Source organism: Podarcis gaigeae, assembly GCF_964106915.1.
Source record: "Podarcis gaigeae genome assembly, chromosome: 5".
Taxonomy (NCBI): Eukaryota; Metazoa; Chordata; class Lepidosauria; order Squamata; family Lacertidae; genus Podarcis; species Podarcis gaigeae.
This window is the reverse complement of record NC_139681.1, coordinates 46752485-46771196: the sequence shown is the minus strand read 5'-3', so window position 1 is coordinate 46771196 and position 18712 is coordinate 46752485. Positions and strand designations below refer to the sequence as shown.

The 18712-nt window shown below is 46.3% G+C and overlaps 1 protein-coding gene across 1 annotated transcript in view; it reads left to right on the top strand.

Annotated features, from left to right (window-relative positions):
* Positions 1–15034: 15034 nt before the first annotated feature.
* DMBT1 (deleted in malignant brain tumors 1) overlaps positions 15035–18712 on the top strand; it is a gene marked incomplete at its 3' end in the record, with an annotated part of 86249 nt that continues 82571 nt past the window's right edge. The window contains exons 1-4 of the mRNA XM_083738610.1: positions 15035–15109; positions 16068–16097; positions 16831–16851; positions 16968–16997. Coding sequence (XP_083594736.1) covers positions 15046–15109; positions 16068–16097; positions 16831–16851; positions 16968–16997 — 145 coding nt within the window. The 5' untranslated portion in view covers positions 15035–15045. The remainder of the gene's footprint in view (positions 15110–16067; positions 16098–16830; positions 16852–16967; positions 16998–18712) is intronic.

Sequence of the window (18712 nt, the reverse complement as noted above, 5' to 3'; positions counted from 1 at the left end):
CCACTATCTTCTATGGATATAGTTAAGTTCCATTGTACTTCCAAAAACCATTCTACATATAAATATTATACATGCCAACTTCATATGTCAGAGATGCATCAGGACTATATTTCAAAGGAGGATTTGTTGCGACTTCAGTTAATATTTAGGAGCTGAAAGGCAAATTGCTGAAGTTTATTGGAATCATTGGAAACAGACATAGGAAATGTGCTTCATAATACATAGCTGAAAATGCTCCGCCTATGTTGATTTTGAAATGTTAAGTTTGATATTCTCTTTTGACTAGTGTGGAATCTCTGTCACAAATGTACACAAGCAGTTTGGCTTATGGCCTGATTCACTAGCCAGTTCAGTCAGAGAATTTCATGTTCAGTTTCATTTATCTTACAATTAGTTTAAATCCTAGGATGTTTTTGTTAATTACTTAAGCAAAGGATCTCACAATCCAACTTTTCTCTGTCACTATTCCATTATGCTATTTCTGCTTCTTTTGAAAAGCAAACTACTGCTTTGACACATTGAGCTTTGGGAGAAATTTCAGATGACCACATTACCCTTTTATGTGGCAATTCATGCTGTCAGATTGATGCAAATAACAAACCCATCATTTGTAGGAAGCATAAAACAGATTCAGTGTTTGTTGTTGCATTTTGCTAACTGAAGGTAAAGAGGCATTCAGAGTCCACATGGTGACTGACAGAATAATAAGAACAGAATTATAATCTCAATCAACTCCCAAGGAAAGGGTGGCCCATAATACTGAACAGATAGTTATAGGGTTTTATGATGTATTCAGGAGTAGAAAAATCTGTTTCATCAATGTAATGCCAAATTATATAAAGTTGCATTTTGCTGCCAACTACTTTGCAATAAAATTACTACATCTTTGCAAGTTACCCGTGTTCACTGTTTATTGTCTCATTAGCAACTTGGAATGGTCAAAGGAAATACATGGTTGGCACAAGGTGCCTGGGGACAGTTCACTTTTAAAGGCAAGCTCACTAATTTGCACTTTCTGAAATGACACTGCCATTCTTCCAAATGTGTATTTCTCTGAATTTTGCAATGCAGTTCTCCGGCTAAAAAATGCATACAGAACACATATTCTAGCATGAAGTGCATACAAATGCATGTGCTATTGAAAATTTTAAAAGTGTAATGTATTAGGGGAAATTCCATTGTATTAGGCAAAATTTCATCCACCAATCTATAGATTTGGAGCAATTTGCGCTTAAATGCTGGTGAATTTTCAAGAGGGCATTCTTTTAAAAAATTACACCCTGATGTGGAAATGTAGAGGACTGAATTTAAGACTGGGAAAATGAGAAACTGAAACTGACAGGCTCACCCATCCCTATATAGCTGCCTGTACTCTGTGCATTGTTCTACTCTGCCTTATGCTACATATTCTGTATTCAGCTACCAAGCATAGTATGGAATACCCCTAGAGTATGTTTCCTTTCTAAGGATTTTCACATATTTTCTCTCTCCATGATTAGTTAGATCCAGAAATGAATTCCCAACAGAACACTTTATTACCAAAGCTGAAGCTGCAGCCTGTTTTTTTTTCTTCTAATTGGAGGATACCCTTATGAAGTTAGCAAAACATAGCCACTATGGAGGCCGTGTGAAATGAAAGATGCATATACAAAGACAAGCTAGTGAGTGGTAGGTCACAGAAGTATAAGAATGCAAAAACTGAAGACATTAAGTGCCCTGGCACAAAGGAGGAGTCAGAAAGTCAAGAACTGCTGTCAGGGGTTCAGGAGCAGAGGCACAGGAGTGGGAGGAGATGGAGAGCGAGGAGGAGGAATCCGAGGGGGGTGGAGGCAGTGACAGCGGTCAGAGGGATTCCACGAGCCTCTCCAGCGAATCAGAAGATTCACAGAAGGGAGCGCCGATGGCCAGGGCAAGGGGGGTGCCGAGGGGGAAACCCCAGAAGGAAGGGGCCAGCGGGGACTCCCAGAGCAGCAGTTGGAAATCAGGACCAGCTTCCCCACCAGAGCGCAGTGGGGGGGAGGAGTCCCAGGAATCGGGACCAGTGTTCTCACTACCAGCGAGAGGAGATGAGTCAGGATTGACCACGCTTCCATCGGAGAGCGGGGAAACGGTCAGGAGGAAGGTTACCGGCTGGGCGCGCGCGCCAAGTTCAAATGTACAGGCGAGCGGCACAGCAGGTAGCCCGGATAGGGAGCCAGGTCCTAAAGCCCGCCGGAAGGAGGGGCAAGACTCAGGGGGGTCAGCATCAGAAGAGTCCAGAAAGGAGGAAACCCCAGGGGGCAGAAGGACCCAGAGGAGGAAAGAACAACGGAAGAGGTGGAGTAGGGCTAGGATCTTAAACTGGTGCGGAAGGGGTGATGAGTCAGACGGGACTTCGCCGATCTAAGGTTAAGACGTAGGGCTGCACGCTCTGACGTTGGAGTGGAAACCAAACTTCAATAAAGACTTTTGTACATTACATCAACCTGGCGTTGGTCCTCTGTGAGCTGGGACCTAGAGGCAGTCCTGACAACTGCAAACAAGAATTAGAAGTATATCCAAATAAAGTCATATTTTACAGGAATAAGGAGTCTCACATGTTGCTTGTTCATGTGTGTAACAAAGGTCCACCAGATGGCAGCAAAGTCCTCTATCTTAGCATCACTTCTCAGTACCTTTAGGTGGTGAGTAAACTTTTCTGAAACAGCTGTGTACAAGGCTTTTCTATACCAACTTCCAGTGTAATGGATGTGACTTCCTTCCATCTCTGAGGGATGGCCAATCTAGCAGAAACCAAGAGGAATCTAATAAGGTTTCCACAGATACGAAGACAAGGCAGAGTTTCGGATTTGGATCTAGAGCATGACCAATAACCACTCCGATTTCTGCCAAAACTCACATTCAGAATGCACTAATGTGAAGACAAAACCACCAGAGATGCCAGTAGGTTCTGGCAGTTCCACAATTCTGCCAACAAAGACAATTGTTCATTTGGATGTGCATAGTACTATCTATGCACTGTTTCAATGAGTTTTCGCTAATACTTGCGTGCTGAGGTCCCCAAAACACCCCTACCCCAATAACTCACACATCACGTATAATTTTTGTTTAAGGTTTTTGGCATAATTTTGGCCACAACTTTATTAAACATACACATTGTGAGTGGTTGCTTAGGCATTGGTTATGACTATCTGTCCCCCCCCCCCCCGCCTTGGGGGACAACACTGACTCCCGGATTCCAGCGAAAGCCAGTGTGGAGGAACAAGATCAGGGATAACTGGAGCTGCGACACAGACCCTCAGCTTCTCCCCGCATGCTCCCAGGAGATTACGCGGCCCGCACCTGATTCCAGGGGTTTGGACGAGAGGATGGTAAGCCCCTGAATTCCTTTAACGGAATTCCCGTGCAGCAGCAGCATTGGAGGGGCAGGCACAGCCAATCCATACCCTTCCACCCACCAATTTAACCAATGCCTAACCACCAACTTTACAAGTTGTGACGATTTGCTACGCAGTAGGCAAAAACCAAATGGTACACACTAATCAGCCAAATGGAAAAATTCCTACCAGGCCCCCACACCAATGCGGATGACCCCATGACAGGCATAGCAAGGTCAAAGCACAAGCCCAATCAAGGGAGGGAGGGCGGGTGATCCGGTGCTCACAGCGAAAGAGAAAGCAGCTTGCTGTGGACCTTGTTTAAATAACCTCTGTTCCCACCCCCAAATTGGCAACATCAAATTTACCCCAGTAACACCAACCGCCAATCCAATCCAAGCCCCTTCAATCTATCCTGCCTGGCAACCATGGGGTGCTTTGCTCGGCCCCATCCGCAACACGTGCTCTCTTTTAATGAGAACACGCTGGAACCAAAGAAAATGTTTAAGTAGACCATATGTTGTTCCAGAAGTCCTGCTCAAATTCTTCATTCAAATCTGCCCCCCAAACAACACTTAACTAGCAAAAGAGGCAACATCACATTCAACAATATAATCTATATAGGAGAAACTATCCTCCTATGCACTAGGGCATATAGGAATATATGCCTGGCAATAAATACCAAAGTGTGGGTATACTGCGATTGCATGTCTTTGTGTGGCACTGCTATGTTTTCTGAAGTCTTTCATTACTTTAGCTAACGTTTCATATTCTGTGCCTCAAAATATCTGCTGCAGAATCAAACAGAGCTGCCTTTCTGTTGCTCTTCGCAGGACCATCTGTCCTGTGTACAATGGCACTTTGAGCTTTATTGGCAGCACAACACCAAGCCCTGCAAATAAACACCAACGTTTGAGCATATTGGGGGCGACTGGGAATTTATGGTGCAATTATTCTGAAGCTAAATACTCCCCCCTTTTTTATTATTTATTGAACAGTTCATAGGGTGTGGCTTTTAACTTTACTTCACATAATGCCGCAGGCCACTGTACACAAATTCACAGAAGTTTATTAGCAGGAGTTTCAATTTATAGCACTAACAATAAGCATTAAGGTCTTGGTATACAGTGATGAACTATTGATCAGAGCAAGTGCAATGTGGTCCACTTTAATAAGCTTATTATGTTCTGAAATTTAAGAACCTTGGTACGTTGTGCAACCATTTGGATTCTGTGCAGCAGCAGTAACAAGATTTGCTTTGTCTTACTTTCCCTACTGCATTCCCTACTGTGTCCTCTGCATTTTTTTGGTGCTAAGCACTGGAAAAGAGAAACAACAAAAAAAGAATATTTTCTATCAGTATGCTTCATTGTATTTTGTAAAAGAAAGCTTTTCAGAAGTATCATTTGTGCCTTCTGACACATACCTGTAGTCTCTGAAGTGGAAAGAGTGTAGTTGTACTGCAATTTCATCTGAAAGCTGGCCATTTTTATTTATTATTTTAAAAAAATTAGTTGCTGTTGCCAGGAGCAAACAACATCTTTGTGTTTGGTTCTGGCCCTGGACAAAATCTAGATGGAACATACTGTAAACTGTACAAAACACCAAGGCAAAAATATTATGTCTTCTTCATCTGGATGATATTGAATCCTATTGTAAAGCCGCCTTGCTTTATGTATTTAACTTTCAAGTCAGGCATTTCAATGTTGAATATAGCAAAGCCCTAGGCTTCTTACAGAGTACAGAAAAGATTATAAAAGCCGGCGGCTGTTTTCATTCAGGAGGGTGTCATAAACTTTGAAGGAAGTATATAATCTATTACAGAATACACATAAAATGATAAAAGTCAGATGTAATCCATTACAAAATACTGATAAGGATTATAAAAGCCAGCTGTGTGGGTGTTTAGGAGGATGTTAAAGACTTTGAAGGAAGGATGTAATCGATTACATAATACAGAATACAGATAACACTATCAAAGCCAGGTGTAATCTATTAAATAAAGTCCTAGAGCTGTACTAGCACCTCTAGCCGATATTGGTGCCATATTCTGACCTTCTGTGATGAAAAGAAGGACTGTAGTAGAGACAGATAAAATTTGTGATGGCAGGATAGCTAGTCGTCCTTTTTCAAATGAAGGTTTTGGACAGCGATGGTCACTGTAGCTAGACTAGTCATACCAATAAATTTGAAATGTAGGGGATATAATGTAGATGACAAAACCTACTTATTATAAAAGATATATTGAAGAATGTGTACCAGATTTATTGAAACATGGAGTCTGTTTGTCATTGAATTCTAGTAACGTAAAGGTAAAGGGACCCCTGACCATTAGGTCCAGTCGTGACCGACTCTGGGGTTGCGGTGCTCATCTCGCTTTATTGGCCGAGGGAGCTGGCATACAGCTTCTGGGTCATGTGGCCAGCATGACTAAGCCGCTTCTGGCGAACCAGAGCAGCGCACGGAAACGCCGTTTACCTTCCCGCCGGAGTGGTACCTATTTATCTACTTGCACTTTGATGTGCTTTCGAACTGCTAGGTTGGCAGGAGCAGGGACCGAGCAACGGGACTTTCTGATCGGCAAGTCCTAGGCTCTGTGGTTTAACCCACAGCACCACTCGCGTCCCTACTTTCCAATAATTATCAGTCTCTAAACTTCTGTATCATTTTCACACATAATTTGACATCCTGCTTAATATATAACAGGAACCAAGCACAACTAATAACTGTATACAGTACTCTTTAAGCCATTATTGTCTTTTTGAATATGAATACATAATATAGAAATAGATTGATGAAAAAATTGATTTCTTTTGTAATTATCACTTCTTGCATTTAAAAAAGACAGGTGCATGCTAATGTACTGAGGAAAAAGAAAAAGAGCCACAAAAAAGTTTTTAACAAGAGTATTGTGGAAAGGATAGGAATGTGGAATATGTGGTCTCAAAGTTGCTGAAAGTCTGGATATTTCTCTTCAGCAAATTCACAGTAAGAGAATGGGAATTAACAGAAAAATGAGAATTATATTAAGCCTTCTGTAATACCTTTAATATTTTTATAAAGATTTTTCAATCTTTCTACACTAGAACTGGCACAAAGTATTCATGATGTAAAATTTGCATATATAAAATAAAATAAACATTAGTTTTTCCTGCTGAACACACATGTGAATTTCATTTGAACAACTAATGTTATTCCAAGGTCTACCCCCTTAAAATTTCTTTCAAGTTCCAGGAACTCATACATTCTCTGCTATGACTTTGGCAATAACAGAAGCAAACTTGAGCATCCTTTCTCTTCCACTTACCTTGTATTCTTCAATACATATATTCTACTAACTCATTCTGTCAACGCAGGGATTACAGCTAGCTTTCTCCCTTTTTTTATTCCTGCATGCACTCTGAGCTTCTCTCTAATCTGTGTCAGAGGTTGGGGAATCCCTGAAATAGATTAAGGGGGCACATGCAGGAGGATGGAGGAAAAGTCCAAATGCCTTAGCAGTAATCCTTGTGCTGATCAGACCTTGATCTATTGCTACATTGGATACAACTCATACTGTCAGGACTGCCGCTAGGTCCCAGCTCACAGAGGACCAACGCCCAGTGGATATTATATACAAAAGTCTTTATTGAAGTTTAGTTTCCATTTCCAAGCTCTGGGCGCGCAGGCCCACGTCTTAACGCTAGACCGGCTAAGTCCCCTCTGACTCACTGCTCCACCCACACCAGTTTAAGATTCTAGCCCGGCTCCACCTCTTGCGCTGCTCTTTCCTGCGTTGGGTCCTTCTGCCCTCTGGGGTTCCCTCCTTCCTGGACTCCTCTGACGCGGAGCCTCCTGAGTCTTGCCCCTCCCTCCGGCGGGCTTTAGGACCTGGCTCCCTTCCCGGGCTCCCCGCTGTGCCGCGCTCCTGTACATTTGAACTTGGCGCGCGCGCCCAGCCGGTGACTTTCCTTCTGACCGTTTCCCCGCTTCCTGATGTGGGTGTTGCCAAACCTGACTCCTCTCCTCCCTCTGGTGGTGAGGACACTGGTCCCGACTCCTGGGACTCCCCCTCCCCACTGCGCTCTGGTGGAGACGCTGGCCCTGATCTCCAGCTGCTGTTCAGGGACTCCCCGCTGGCCCCTCCCTCTTGAGGTTTCTCCCTTGGAATCTCCCTTGCTCTGGCCACCGGCGCTCCCTTCTGTGAGTCCTCCGATTCGCTAGAGAGGCTTGTGGAATAACTCTGGCCACTGTCACTGCCTGCGCCCCCCTCGTACTCCTCCTCCTCACTCTCCATTTGCTCCCCCTCCTGTGTCTCTCCTTCTGAACCCCTGACATCCATCCCCCCCTCGAAGCCCCCCCTTCCCCCCTCCCCCTCTTCCGGTGCGGGTTCCGGGTGCTCCATTGTTGTAGGGGTGAGTCCAGGATACAGCTCGTCCCCTGAGGCTTGCAACCATCGAGATAAGTCCGGGAAGTCCCCCATGGGCTCGTCGACGACGACCTCCTCCGCTTCCATCTCCTGCGCGGTGTGCTCGAAATCTGCGCTCGACCCCAAATCACCCAAGAGCCCTCCTCCCCCTGTTGCTTGATGGGGGTCCACCTCCCAGGGCCCCTTCGGCATGTCTCTGCGCCAGCCCACTTCGGGTTGGTCCTCCCACCAATAAGATCCCCCCGTGCCAAAACCTGAAAGTGATCCCTCCGGAGAGCTGCCTCCCGGAGCCGAGTCCTCAGCTGACGAGAAACCCCGGAAAGTGCTGGCCGAGAGTGTGGGTGTGAACAAACAATCCTCGAAAAAGCCCGCCGGCATAGGCTTGTGCGGGAAAAGTGTGTGGAATTCTTCCTTGAGCAACTGCTCTTCCACTGCGTAATCCGGCACCCACCTGTTGGCGCTGGCCGGGGTGTCCTCTGTGGTGAGAAGATATTCAATCCCGTCCTCCCCCCACCTTGAGTCTAAAATCTCAGTGGCTTCATTAAGTGGCTCCCCTTTCGGCGACCCCCCTTTTTTGGGCGCTTCTCTGAGCGGGTCTGGCGCCTTCCCCGGTGCTTGAAACCTGTGGGGCTCTCTGTAGGGCGTGAGCACTGATCTATGAAAGACCGGGTGCATTCTGGAACCCTCCGGGAGTGTCAACCGGAAGGCCACTGGGTTGATCTGCGCCTCTACTTGGTAAGGCCCTAGCTGCTTGTGCCCTAGTTTCTTCTTGGCTAACGATCTGGCTGGAACTGCTTGTGCTGCCAACCAGACCCAGTCTCCCACCTGGATGTCCTCCCCAACCCTCCTGTGTCGATCTGCCTGCACTTTGTAAGCCTGTTTTGCCAACTCTAACTGCCTCCTGAGCTGCTCGTGGATCTCCTGCAACTCCGCTGCCACTTCCTCTGCTCCCTGTGGCTCCCCCTCCCGCACTGTGTCCAGACCCGGGAAGGTTCTGGGATGCCTCCCGTAGTTGGCGAAAAATGGGGTCACCCCCGTGGACCCGTGCTTCGTGTTGTTGTAGGCAAACTCGGCCAACGGTAGATAGTCCACCCAGGTCGATGGCTGCTGGTTCGCGTAGCATCTCAGGTACTGCTGCATGATGGCGTTGACCCTTTCCGCCTGCCCGTTAGTTTGCGGGTGTCTCGCCGACGCCAGGCTGACCTTGACGTTCAGGAATCCCATCAGCTTTTGCCAGAAGTTGGAGATGAACTGGCGCCCCCGGTCGGACAAAATAGACCGTGGTAGGCCGTGCACCTTGAACACGTGGTCTATGAACATCTTAGCGGTCTGCTCGGCCGTGGCCACCTTCGCGCACGGAATGAACTGGGCCATCTTGGTGAACAGGTCCACTACCACGAGCACTGCCGTCTTGCCCCTTGAGCTGGGTAGATCTGTGACAAAGTCCAGGGCCACCCTCTCCCACGGTACGAACGGTGTCTGTAGCGGTTCCAACAGGCCCGCCGGCGGCTGGTGCACAGGCTTAGCCCTTTGGCAGGTGTCGCACCTATTGACATAGTCCGCGACATCCCCCCGCATCTTAGGCCACCAAAAGTCTCTGGCTACTAAGTCCACCGTCTTCTCCTTGCCGAAGTGCCCCGCGCTGGGCGCGTCGTGCAGCTGTTGCAGGACCTTCGCGCGGAGGCTGTCTCCTGGTACGTAGAGGACTCCCTTGCGTAGGAGCAGGCCGTCGCGCACTTGGAATTCGTCGCCCCTCGCCTTGCCACTGCACACCTCCTCCATCTTGGCTCGGGCGAACGAGTCCGTTTGCAGCGCGCGGCGCACCGCGTCCAGGTCCACCGTGGCTGACGCGCATGCCCACGCCTGTGGTGTGAAAATGTGCTTGGCCGCCGCCGGTGCCTCTGTCTCCAGATACTGCGGTTTTCTGGACAGCGCGTCCGCCAAGACGTTGCTGTTTCCTGGGATGTACTCAATTCTGAAGTCGAAATCTGCAAAGAACTCCGCCCAGCGGATGTGTCGCTGGTTCAGGAACCTCGCCGTGCGCCAGTACTCCAAGTTCTTATGGTCTGTGCGGACCTGCACCATGTGCTTGGCTCCAACGAGGAAGTGCCGCCACGCCTTGAAGGCTGCATGTATGGCCAGCAACTCCCTGTCCCAAATGGTGTAGTTCTGCTCCGCTTTGCTGAGTTTTCTGGAGTAGAAAGCGCACGGCTTCCAGTCCCCCTGGTGGTCTTGCTGCAACAGAACGGCTCCCACGGCCCTGTCTGAGGCGTCCGTCTCCACTCTCATGGGCCTGTTGGGATTTACGTGCAGTAGGTTCTCTTCGGAAGCGAAGAGCTGCTTGAGCTTCTGAAAGGACTGCTCTGCCTGCTCCGTCCAGATGAACCTCTTCTTCTTGGAACTGAGGGTGTCGGTGATGGCCGCTGTCTGCATGGCGAAACCCTTGATGAACTTGCGATAAAAGTTGGCAAAACCGACAAACCTCTGTACTTCCTTCCTATTGCGTGGGCTCTTCCAATCCAGTACTGCACGTACCTTGGCACCGTCCATAGCCAGTCCCTTGTCGGACAGTTTGTAGCCCAAGAAATCCACCTCCGTCTTGTCGAACTGGCACTTCTCCAGCTTGGCGTACAGCCTGTGCTCCCGCAGCCTCTGCAGAACTTCCCTAACATCTCTCTCGTGAGCCTCCGGCGATTCCGAGAAGATTAGGATGTCATCCAGGAAGCAGACGCACTTCTTGTAGAGGAGACCCGCCAAGACATGATGCATGAAGGCTTGAAAGCAGTGGGAACCATTTTTTAATCCAAAAGGCATAACTCTGTATTCATAAGTGCCCAGCGGCGTAAACATGGTTGTTTTCCACTCGTCGCCTTCCCGTACGCGAATGAGATTGTACGCTCCGCGCAGATCCAACTTGGTAAAGATGCGACCCTTCCTCACCGTCGCCAGCAGGTCATCGATCTTGGGCATAGGGAAGGCTGAGGGCTTGGTCTTGAGGTTCAAGAAGCGGAAATCAACGACCAGCCTCTTTTGGGGCGTGTCCCGCTTCTTTACAAAGAACACTGGACTGCCTCCTGCCGCCTTGGACTCCCGGATGAATCCCCGCTTCAGGTTGTGATCTATGAACTCCCTGAGCTCTTGCAATTCATCCTCAGACATGGAGTACAGTTTCCCCTTCGGGAGCGTCGCCCCGGGCAGGAGGTCGATCTTGCAGTCGTAGGGTCTGTGGGGTGGCAGCTTATCCGCCTCTTTCTCGCAGAAGACCTCCAAAAACTCCTTGTATTTGTTAGGCACCGCTTGCAACATGCCCAAGTTCAGCTGTGGTCCATCCTCGTGCCCCTCATCTTCCAAGTCCGCCAGGATGCAGTGTTCTGCGCAGTAAGAGGAGCCGAAGGTCAGTTGCCGCTGGTACCAAGCTAATGCCGGGCTGTGCCTATCCAGCCAACTCATTCCCAACACTATGGGCGTGTCTGACAGGCGGGTGACGTTGAAGCTGATGACCTCACGGTGGTTTCCAATGCGCATCACCATTGGCGGCGTCTGCTGTAGCACTTGCCCTCCCAGTAGCTCCCTGCCGTCCACTGTGACGACTTTCAGAGGTACCGCCGCTGGCAGAAGGGCTATGCCATGTTGCTGGAGGAACTGCATGTCTATAAAATCTGCATTGCTCCCCGAGTCGATGGTGATGGGAATTTCCACAAGTAGCCCATTGGGGAGCTGAAGGGATGCGGTGAGCTGCACTACTGGTTTGGGTGGGAGGGGGTCGGTGGGCTGTAAGATCCCTGGGGATTGCTTCACTGACTTGTCTGGCTGGTCCCCAGAGACGCCATCTCCAGCCAGACAGTGGAGTTTTCCTGCTGCGACTCCCTCTGCTGAATTGCGTCTGTTACTGTCGCTGCGGCTGCAGTATGCTTGTGAAACCGCTGGGGACACTCTTTCGCCATATGCTGAGCACTGTCGCAGATGTAGCACTTCCTGGTTCCTCTAGGAGGCTTCATCTTGACTGCTCCCGGAGTTAGGGCTCCGACTGTGGAGTGAGCCTTAGCACCACCTATCTCCATCGGCTCCTCTCCCCCTCCCAGCGGAGGCATGGATCGAGCGCGCGCCGCCTCCTTGGGGAAGGGAGGCAGTCCTCTCGCTGGCGTGCGTCCCAAATGCCCTTCCTCCCTGCCCCAAGGGCGTCCTTCCAACCGAACCCCAATGGAGAGTGCCCGTTCCACCACTTCCTTGGTGGTTTGGGGTCTTCCCCCCCTTGCGATCTCGTCTTTCACAGCTCCGCTCAACCCCTCCCAGAACAGGTCTCTGACGGCAGGCGATTCTTTCTCCCAGGCTAGTACATTCACCAATCCGAAAAAACGTGAATGATATTGCCTCACAGTGGCTTTACCTTGTCTTAGTCCGTGAATCTCCCTCCTAGCGATATCCACATCAATCTCAGATAAAAAACACGCATCCATCACTTTAATGAAGGCAGTCGCATTTTGGAGGGCTGGATCCTTGTCTCTCCATAGATTGCGCAGCCACGATTTTGCCTCCCCCCGTAAATGCGAAATAATAAATCCCACTCTCTCTTCCTCATTTTTAAAGTATTTGTCAAGCAGCTGCAATGCATAAATCACATCTGCTCTGAAGTTAGGATACTCCTGCAGGTCCCCATTGAAGTGAGATACCAGGCTCCCTCCTCTGTTTCCCAGCCCAATCCCTTCTGGTCTGGTGGCGGGTAGCCTCTGTGTACTTAGCACTTCTAACCTGGTTCGCAGATCCTGGCAGGCAGCAGCTGCTTCCTGTTCTTTCTTTCTGGAAGCCGCAATTTCTGCAGTCAACTGCGTCACTGCGTTTTGCAAACTCGCTATCCTCTCTTCGGTAGTCATTTCCCTGTTTTTCGTGAGCTCGCGAAGCACCAATCTTCACCCCTCGCTGCTTTCCCGCACTCCACGAGGTTGCAAAATTGGTGAAAATAGAGAGGGGACTTACTGTCAGGACTGCCGCTAGGTCCCAGCTCACAGAGGACCAACGCCCAGTGGATATTATATACAAAAGTCTTTATTGAAGTTTAGTTTCCATTTCCAAGCTCTGGGCGCGCAGGCCCACGTCTTAACGCTAGACCGGCTAAGTCCCCTCTGACTCACTGCTCCACCCACACCAGTTTAAGATTCTAGCCCGGCTCCACCTCTTGCGCTGCTCTTTCCTGCGTTGGGTCCTTCTGCCCTCTGGGGTTCCCTCCTTCCTGGACTCCTCTGACGCGGAGCCTCCTGAGTCTTGCCCCTCCCTCCGGCGGGCTTTAGGACCTGGCTCCCTTCCCGGGCTCCCCGCTGTGCCGCGCTCCTGTACATTTGAACTTGGCGCGCGCGCCCAGCCGGTGACTTTCCTTCTGACCGTTTCCCCGCTTCCTGATGTGGGTGTTGCCAAACCTGACTCCTCTCCTCCCTCTGGTGGTGAGGACACTGGTCCCGACTCCTGGGACTCCCCCTCCCCACTGCGCTCTGGTGGAGACGCTGGCCCTGATCTCCAGCTGCTGTTCAGGGACTCCCCGCTGGCCCCTCCCTCTTGAGGTTTCTCCCTTGGAATCTCCCTTGCTCTGGCCACCGGCGCTCCCTTCTGTGAGTCCTCCGATTCGCTAGAGAGGCTTGTGGAATAACTCTGGCCACTGTCACTGCCTGCGCCCCCCTCGTACTCCTCCTCCTCACTCTCCATTTGCTCCCCCTCCTGTGTCTCTCCTTCTGAACCCCTGACACATACGTATTCATTCATGGCAAGAGAGCAGCACATAGGCCACCTTAGTTTCTTAATTAGTTGATGATTCTATACATTTTGAAGTGTAACCCAATTTCATTGTATTCACTGGACCTTCTATTGTACTGTTTTCAATCCCTCCTCCAACCATGTGGGTGGGTGGGGGTGTCTGTGTATCTGTGTGTGCTGGTATGTGTGTGTATACCTGCAACTCAGGCTAACATTTCATGTATCTGATGAACAGGGCCAAAGTCCTAGAGGTTTGTACCATAATAAATTTGGACTATAAGCTGCCAAAAGATTCTTTGTTGGGTTTGCTGCAACACTGTAATTGAACCATATAGTGAATCTCCCCCACCCTTAATCATCCAGATACTGTCGTGTATATAATAACTGTATATTTTAAATTGGAGTATAAGGTAAAGGTAAAGAGACCCCTGACCCTTAAGTCCAGTCGTGGACGACTCTGGTGTTGCGGAGCTCATCTCGCTTTACTGGCCAAGGGAGCCAGCGTTTGTCCGCAGACAGCTTCCGGGTCATATGGCCAGCATGACTAAGCCACTTCTGGTGAACCAGAGCAGCGCATGGAAATGCCTTTACCTTCCCGCCGGAGTGGTACCTATTTAACTACTTGCACTTTGACATGCTTTTGAACTGCTAGGTTGGCAGGAGCAGGGACTGAGCAACGGGAACTCACCCCATCGCGTGGATTCAAACCACCGACCTTCTGATCGGCAAACCCTAGGCTCTGTGGTTTAGACCACAGCGCCACTTGTGTCCAAATCGGAGTATACCTACCAGCAAATTAAACTCTCCACCTACTGTTAACAAATAATAATAATAATAATAATAATAATAATAATAATAATAATAATAATTTATTTATACCCCGCCCTTCCCTGTTCAAAAACTGGGCTCAGGGTGGCTAACAACAAATTTAAAACACTTAATTGTAAAAGCAGCATAAAATACAGTATATAAATTAAATAAAATTCAAAAATCAAAAATCAGTTTAGGGGAAATAAACATTACATAATCCCCAGGGCTGGCTGACTGAATTGGTCCTACTTGGGCCAGAGAGGAAGCCAGGGGAGAATTAGCTGTGGGATCTCAGAGCGGGTAATCTTTATAAAAGGGGAGGGGGAGGGAAGAGAAGGGAAATAAAAGATCAGGCTGAATTCAAATTAAAGGCCAGGCAGAATAGCTGTCTTACAGGCCCGACGGAAGGAGATTAAATATGGAAAGAGATATGAAATAATAAAAAATAATGTATGAACAGTAGGTTCTTCAATATTAGGTCCAATTGCATTGTGACGTACAAGAACTTTCACCACATCAAAGGTCTTTTTTCACATCTCATGCCAAGGTCAATAATTTAGCTAATATTTGCATTGCATATGGATTGACAGAAGTGGTATCTTTTTGTTAAAACACTGACTGTCCTGCTATAAAGAGATAAAGTATAAAATTCCATAGCACACCCTTTCACTTCTTAATCCTATATATACTGATGCATGTTTAATCAACATAGAAGGCAATCTGGCAAAAATGACTTCCTTCCTGATCTTTACTTGGCTGTTCCTGTTTAATGAATTATGTTTAAGTGCATCAGGTAATATGGCTTAAATTCTAAACATTCTTGCTTTTGCTCTTTCTTGTTCCCCTTCTCTGTGCTGACCTTACAAATTGCTAGTTGATTATGGGAAGAATTTGTAGCAAAGGAACACATGAAGCTGACTTGAGTATTTATGACTCCTTCAAAACACATGATATTCTCAACAGAGGCATTGTCAGGGTCATCCTAAATTGGGCAAAATCCTGCCTGCTTCTGACATGATAATATCTTGATTATGTGCAGGTATGAGCAGAAGATACTTGGGAAAGTATCAATGTGGAAATATTTCTGATGATGAGGGACTATTAGATATAATGGCCGGGGGCACAGTCCCATACATGTCTACTATGACAAATAATGTATCACTGCCACATAAGGGTATATGTGAGGACAGTTGTCTATATAAGAGCTCCTTTGAGCACACCATTGGGTATTTTTTTTTCAAATGCAGTATATTTTGGGGGGGGGGGTTAATCCAGCTCACATTTAAAGTTGAACCTGCTCAATTTGTCCTTATGTACTTCAATCCAGATTGTTTTTTTTTGGTTTTTTTGTAATATTGAACCTATTTTGTGTTTGCCATATTGTTGATTTTTGTGATTTTTAAATTTACTGCCATGCTGTGTTTCTTATATTTTTTGATGTTTTGAATGCTTGCTGTAACTTGTTTTTGGCACAGCTCATTATGGAAAAGCGGCGTATAAACTCAAGCTTGTAGATAAACTCGTATAAACTCAAGCAATATCCTAGGGCCAATTGTGCAAGGAAAATGTATATTTTAGTGAAAGAGAATAAATATTAAAATGACATGCATTTTCATGATTTTTAAAAAAGAATAATAATTGCAAAATGATATGGAAATTCACTGCTACAAAAATTCACTGCTACAAAAGCTAGGATTTTCAGTATTGTTACTCTTAATTTTTGTTATTCCTGTATTCTTATCTTTTCATAGTATTAACCACAGAATTCCCTCAAACTACCGGTAAGGAAAATATGCTACTTCTTTAAAAATCTGCTACATAATACATAATATGTATTAGATGACTTCATATTAAACAAAATTCACTGCTACAAAAGCTGGAGTTTTCAGTTATGTTGCTCTTAATTCTTGTTTTTCCTATATTCCTATCTTTTCAAAGCATTAACCACAGAATTCCCGCAAACCAGCGGTAAGGAAAATCTGCTACTTCTTTAAAAATCTGCTACATAATACATACTATGTATTAGATGACTCTTCAAGGCTGGACAGCTCTTTCCACCCTTGGTGAGAAAGATCCAGTGCTTCCTATGGCCACAGGGACACCATCCCAGGGACCATAGATACGGTTGAAGGACATATTGTTTTTATATTCACTTAGTTTATTTCCCCCCGCCCCATTTTCAACAATTCACCATTCATTTACAAGTAAATGCTGTATACTTGTAAGATCATTTGGTATTAAAACAAAATTCACTGCCAGTGCTACCTCCCCCCCCCCCCATGGGTTTAATTGTAATGCTGCTTTGAATCCTTTTTGTTTGTTTCTTTTCAAAGCATTAACCACAGAATTCCCGCAAACCAGCGGTAAGGAAAATCTGCTACTTATTTTAAAATCTGCTGCATAATACATAATATGTATTAGATGACTTAGTATTAAAATTCATTGCTACAAAAGCTGGGATTTTCAGTAATGTTGCTCTTAATTCTTGTTTTTCCTATCTTTTGCAATAAACAGCCCCAGAAGTGCAAACAACTGGTAAGGAAAATCTGCTACATATTTAAAAGCATCACTTCAAAACACCATTTTTATTTTAGTGACATTTTAATTTACTTTGCAATTTCTCTTACTCTGTTATTTTGTTCCCCTTCAAGAACTAACTTCAGAAGAGCCTACTCCAGCTGGTAAGGGGGCTTCTAATCTTCTTCATAATAATGTGCTAAATCCTAGTCCTGAGAATGTACATGCAAATATCAAAGAATAGGTTTCTCCTGGAGAGCATCTGAAAATGAGAAACCTGGAAATTAGGTGGGGTGTATGTTTTAAAGAACATGATCTGTTTGTGGCAGTCACAGTCACACTGCTTTATAGGCTATGCGCTGTACAGTTTTGATTAGCATTGATACCTCTGCATTGGTTAGTGCAGAGTCCTTTTCTGACCTAGATAAACAGGTTAAGTGTTCAAATTTGTAAAACAATTGAGGCACTTTGCTGGCATTAATTTGAAGCTGTTAACATGCTGAGGAAATTTTCTAGTTACTGTTAACATCCACAGTTCAATAAATGTCAAACCAACAGAGGTATGTCCTTGCTATAAACATTGATAAACACACTCTGGAAGAAGACTTGAGAGACAAGAGTAATGCTGAAAAGGTCATATTTATTCAACATGTGCCAAACAATAACCAAATTATGTAACTGTGGGCAGATGGGTTATAATTAATGTGTATAAGGAAAGCATTACTCCACTCCACAGGGGCATGCAAACAACTGCATTCTGTGACTCTCTGGCCAGGAATTGGAATAAAATTCTTCCTCCTTGCTATGTGAGTCTTGGCAATGACTACTCAACATGCATACCTGGGGCCCACGGACCAGTATTCACCAAGATTCATAGGCCAGGCCTAAAGGGCAGCCCAAGGGACTCTTGAAGTTGAAAGCTGCAAAGGAGGACTCAAAATGCCCCTTCTCCCCATAATGCCTCAGAGTGCCTGCCAATGGAGTTTTAAAATTCCTTCTTACCTGCCCACACCAAATTCCAAACAGACCAAATAAGTACATACATTAGCAGCAAATCAAATAACCCTACAGGGTGGGTGAAAAAGGAGAGTTTCAAGGATAAATCAGGGACTTACCCCCAAAATTATATTTAGCTCCCAGAAAGAGAGACTAGCAAAAAACACAACCCCACCCACACTGTAGATGGAGGAAGGGTGAGCACTGCAAAAGAGAAGAAGGAAGTGGAGGGGATGGCACAGGCTTAAATAGCAGCCTGATTATTCTGCTCCTATTGGAAACTCCTGCCTATATGATCCCCTAAATCTCATGTATATGGGAGAGACCAATGTGTGTTTTCTTCTGAGAAGGAATGTGTGGCAAATTCATCCCCACTAAACAGCAAGGGGTGGCAATCTTTGACAAGCAAAGTTCACAGCACAAATACAAAAAGATACGATACCATATTCCTTTGCCTTTCTTTCTGGTAACAAGAGTTCAAATCCCACAACATAGCTCTATGACTATAAACATAGTATCACATTAAATCAGATAGAATGAAAATTTGTTCCAAAGTTATTTATTTATTTATTAAATTTCTATATTGCCCTTCATCCGAGGTACACATGGAGGATTACAATATAAACCCACAAAAATACATAACATAGTAACAAACAACACAATACCTACACACACACACACACACACACACACACACACACACACACACATTTTAAAGGCTATAGATTATTTAATTAGCCAAGGCCTGGGAAAAGAATAATATTTTGCCTGGCATCTAAAGATAGGTAATGAAGGTACCAGGCAAGCACCTCTGGGGAGAGAATTTGACAAATGGGGAGCCATCACAGAAAAAGCCTGTTCTCATGTTGCCACTCTCCAGACC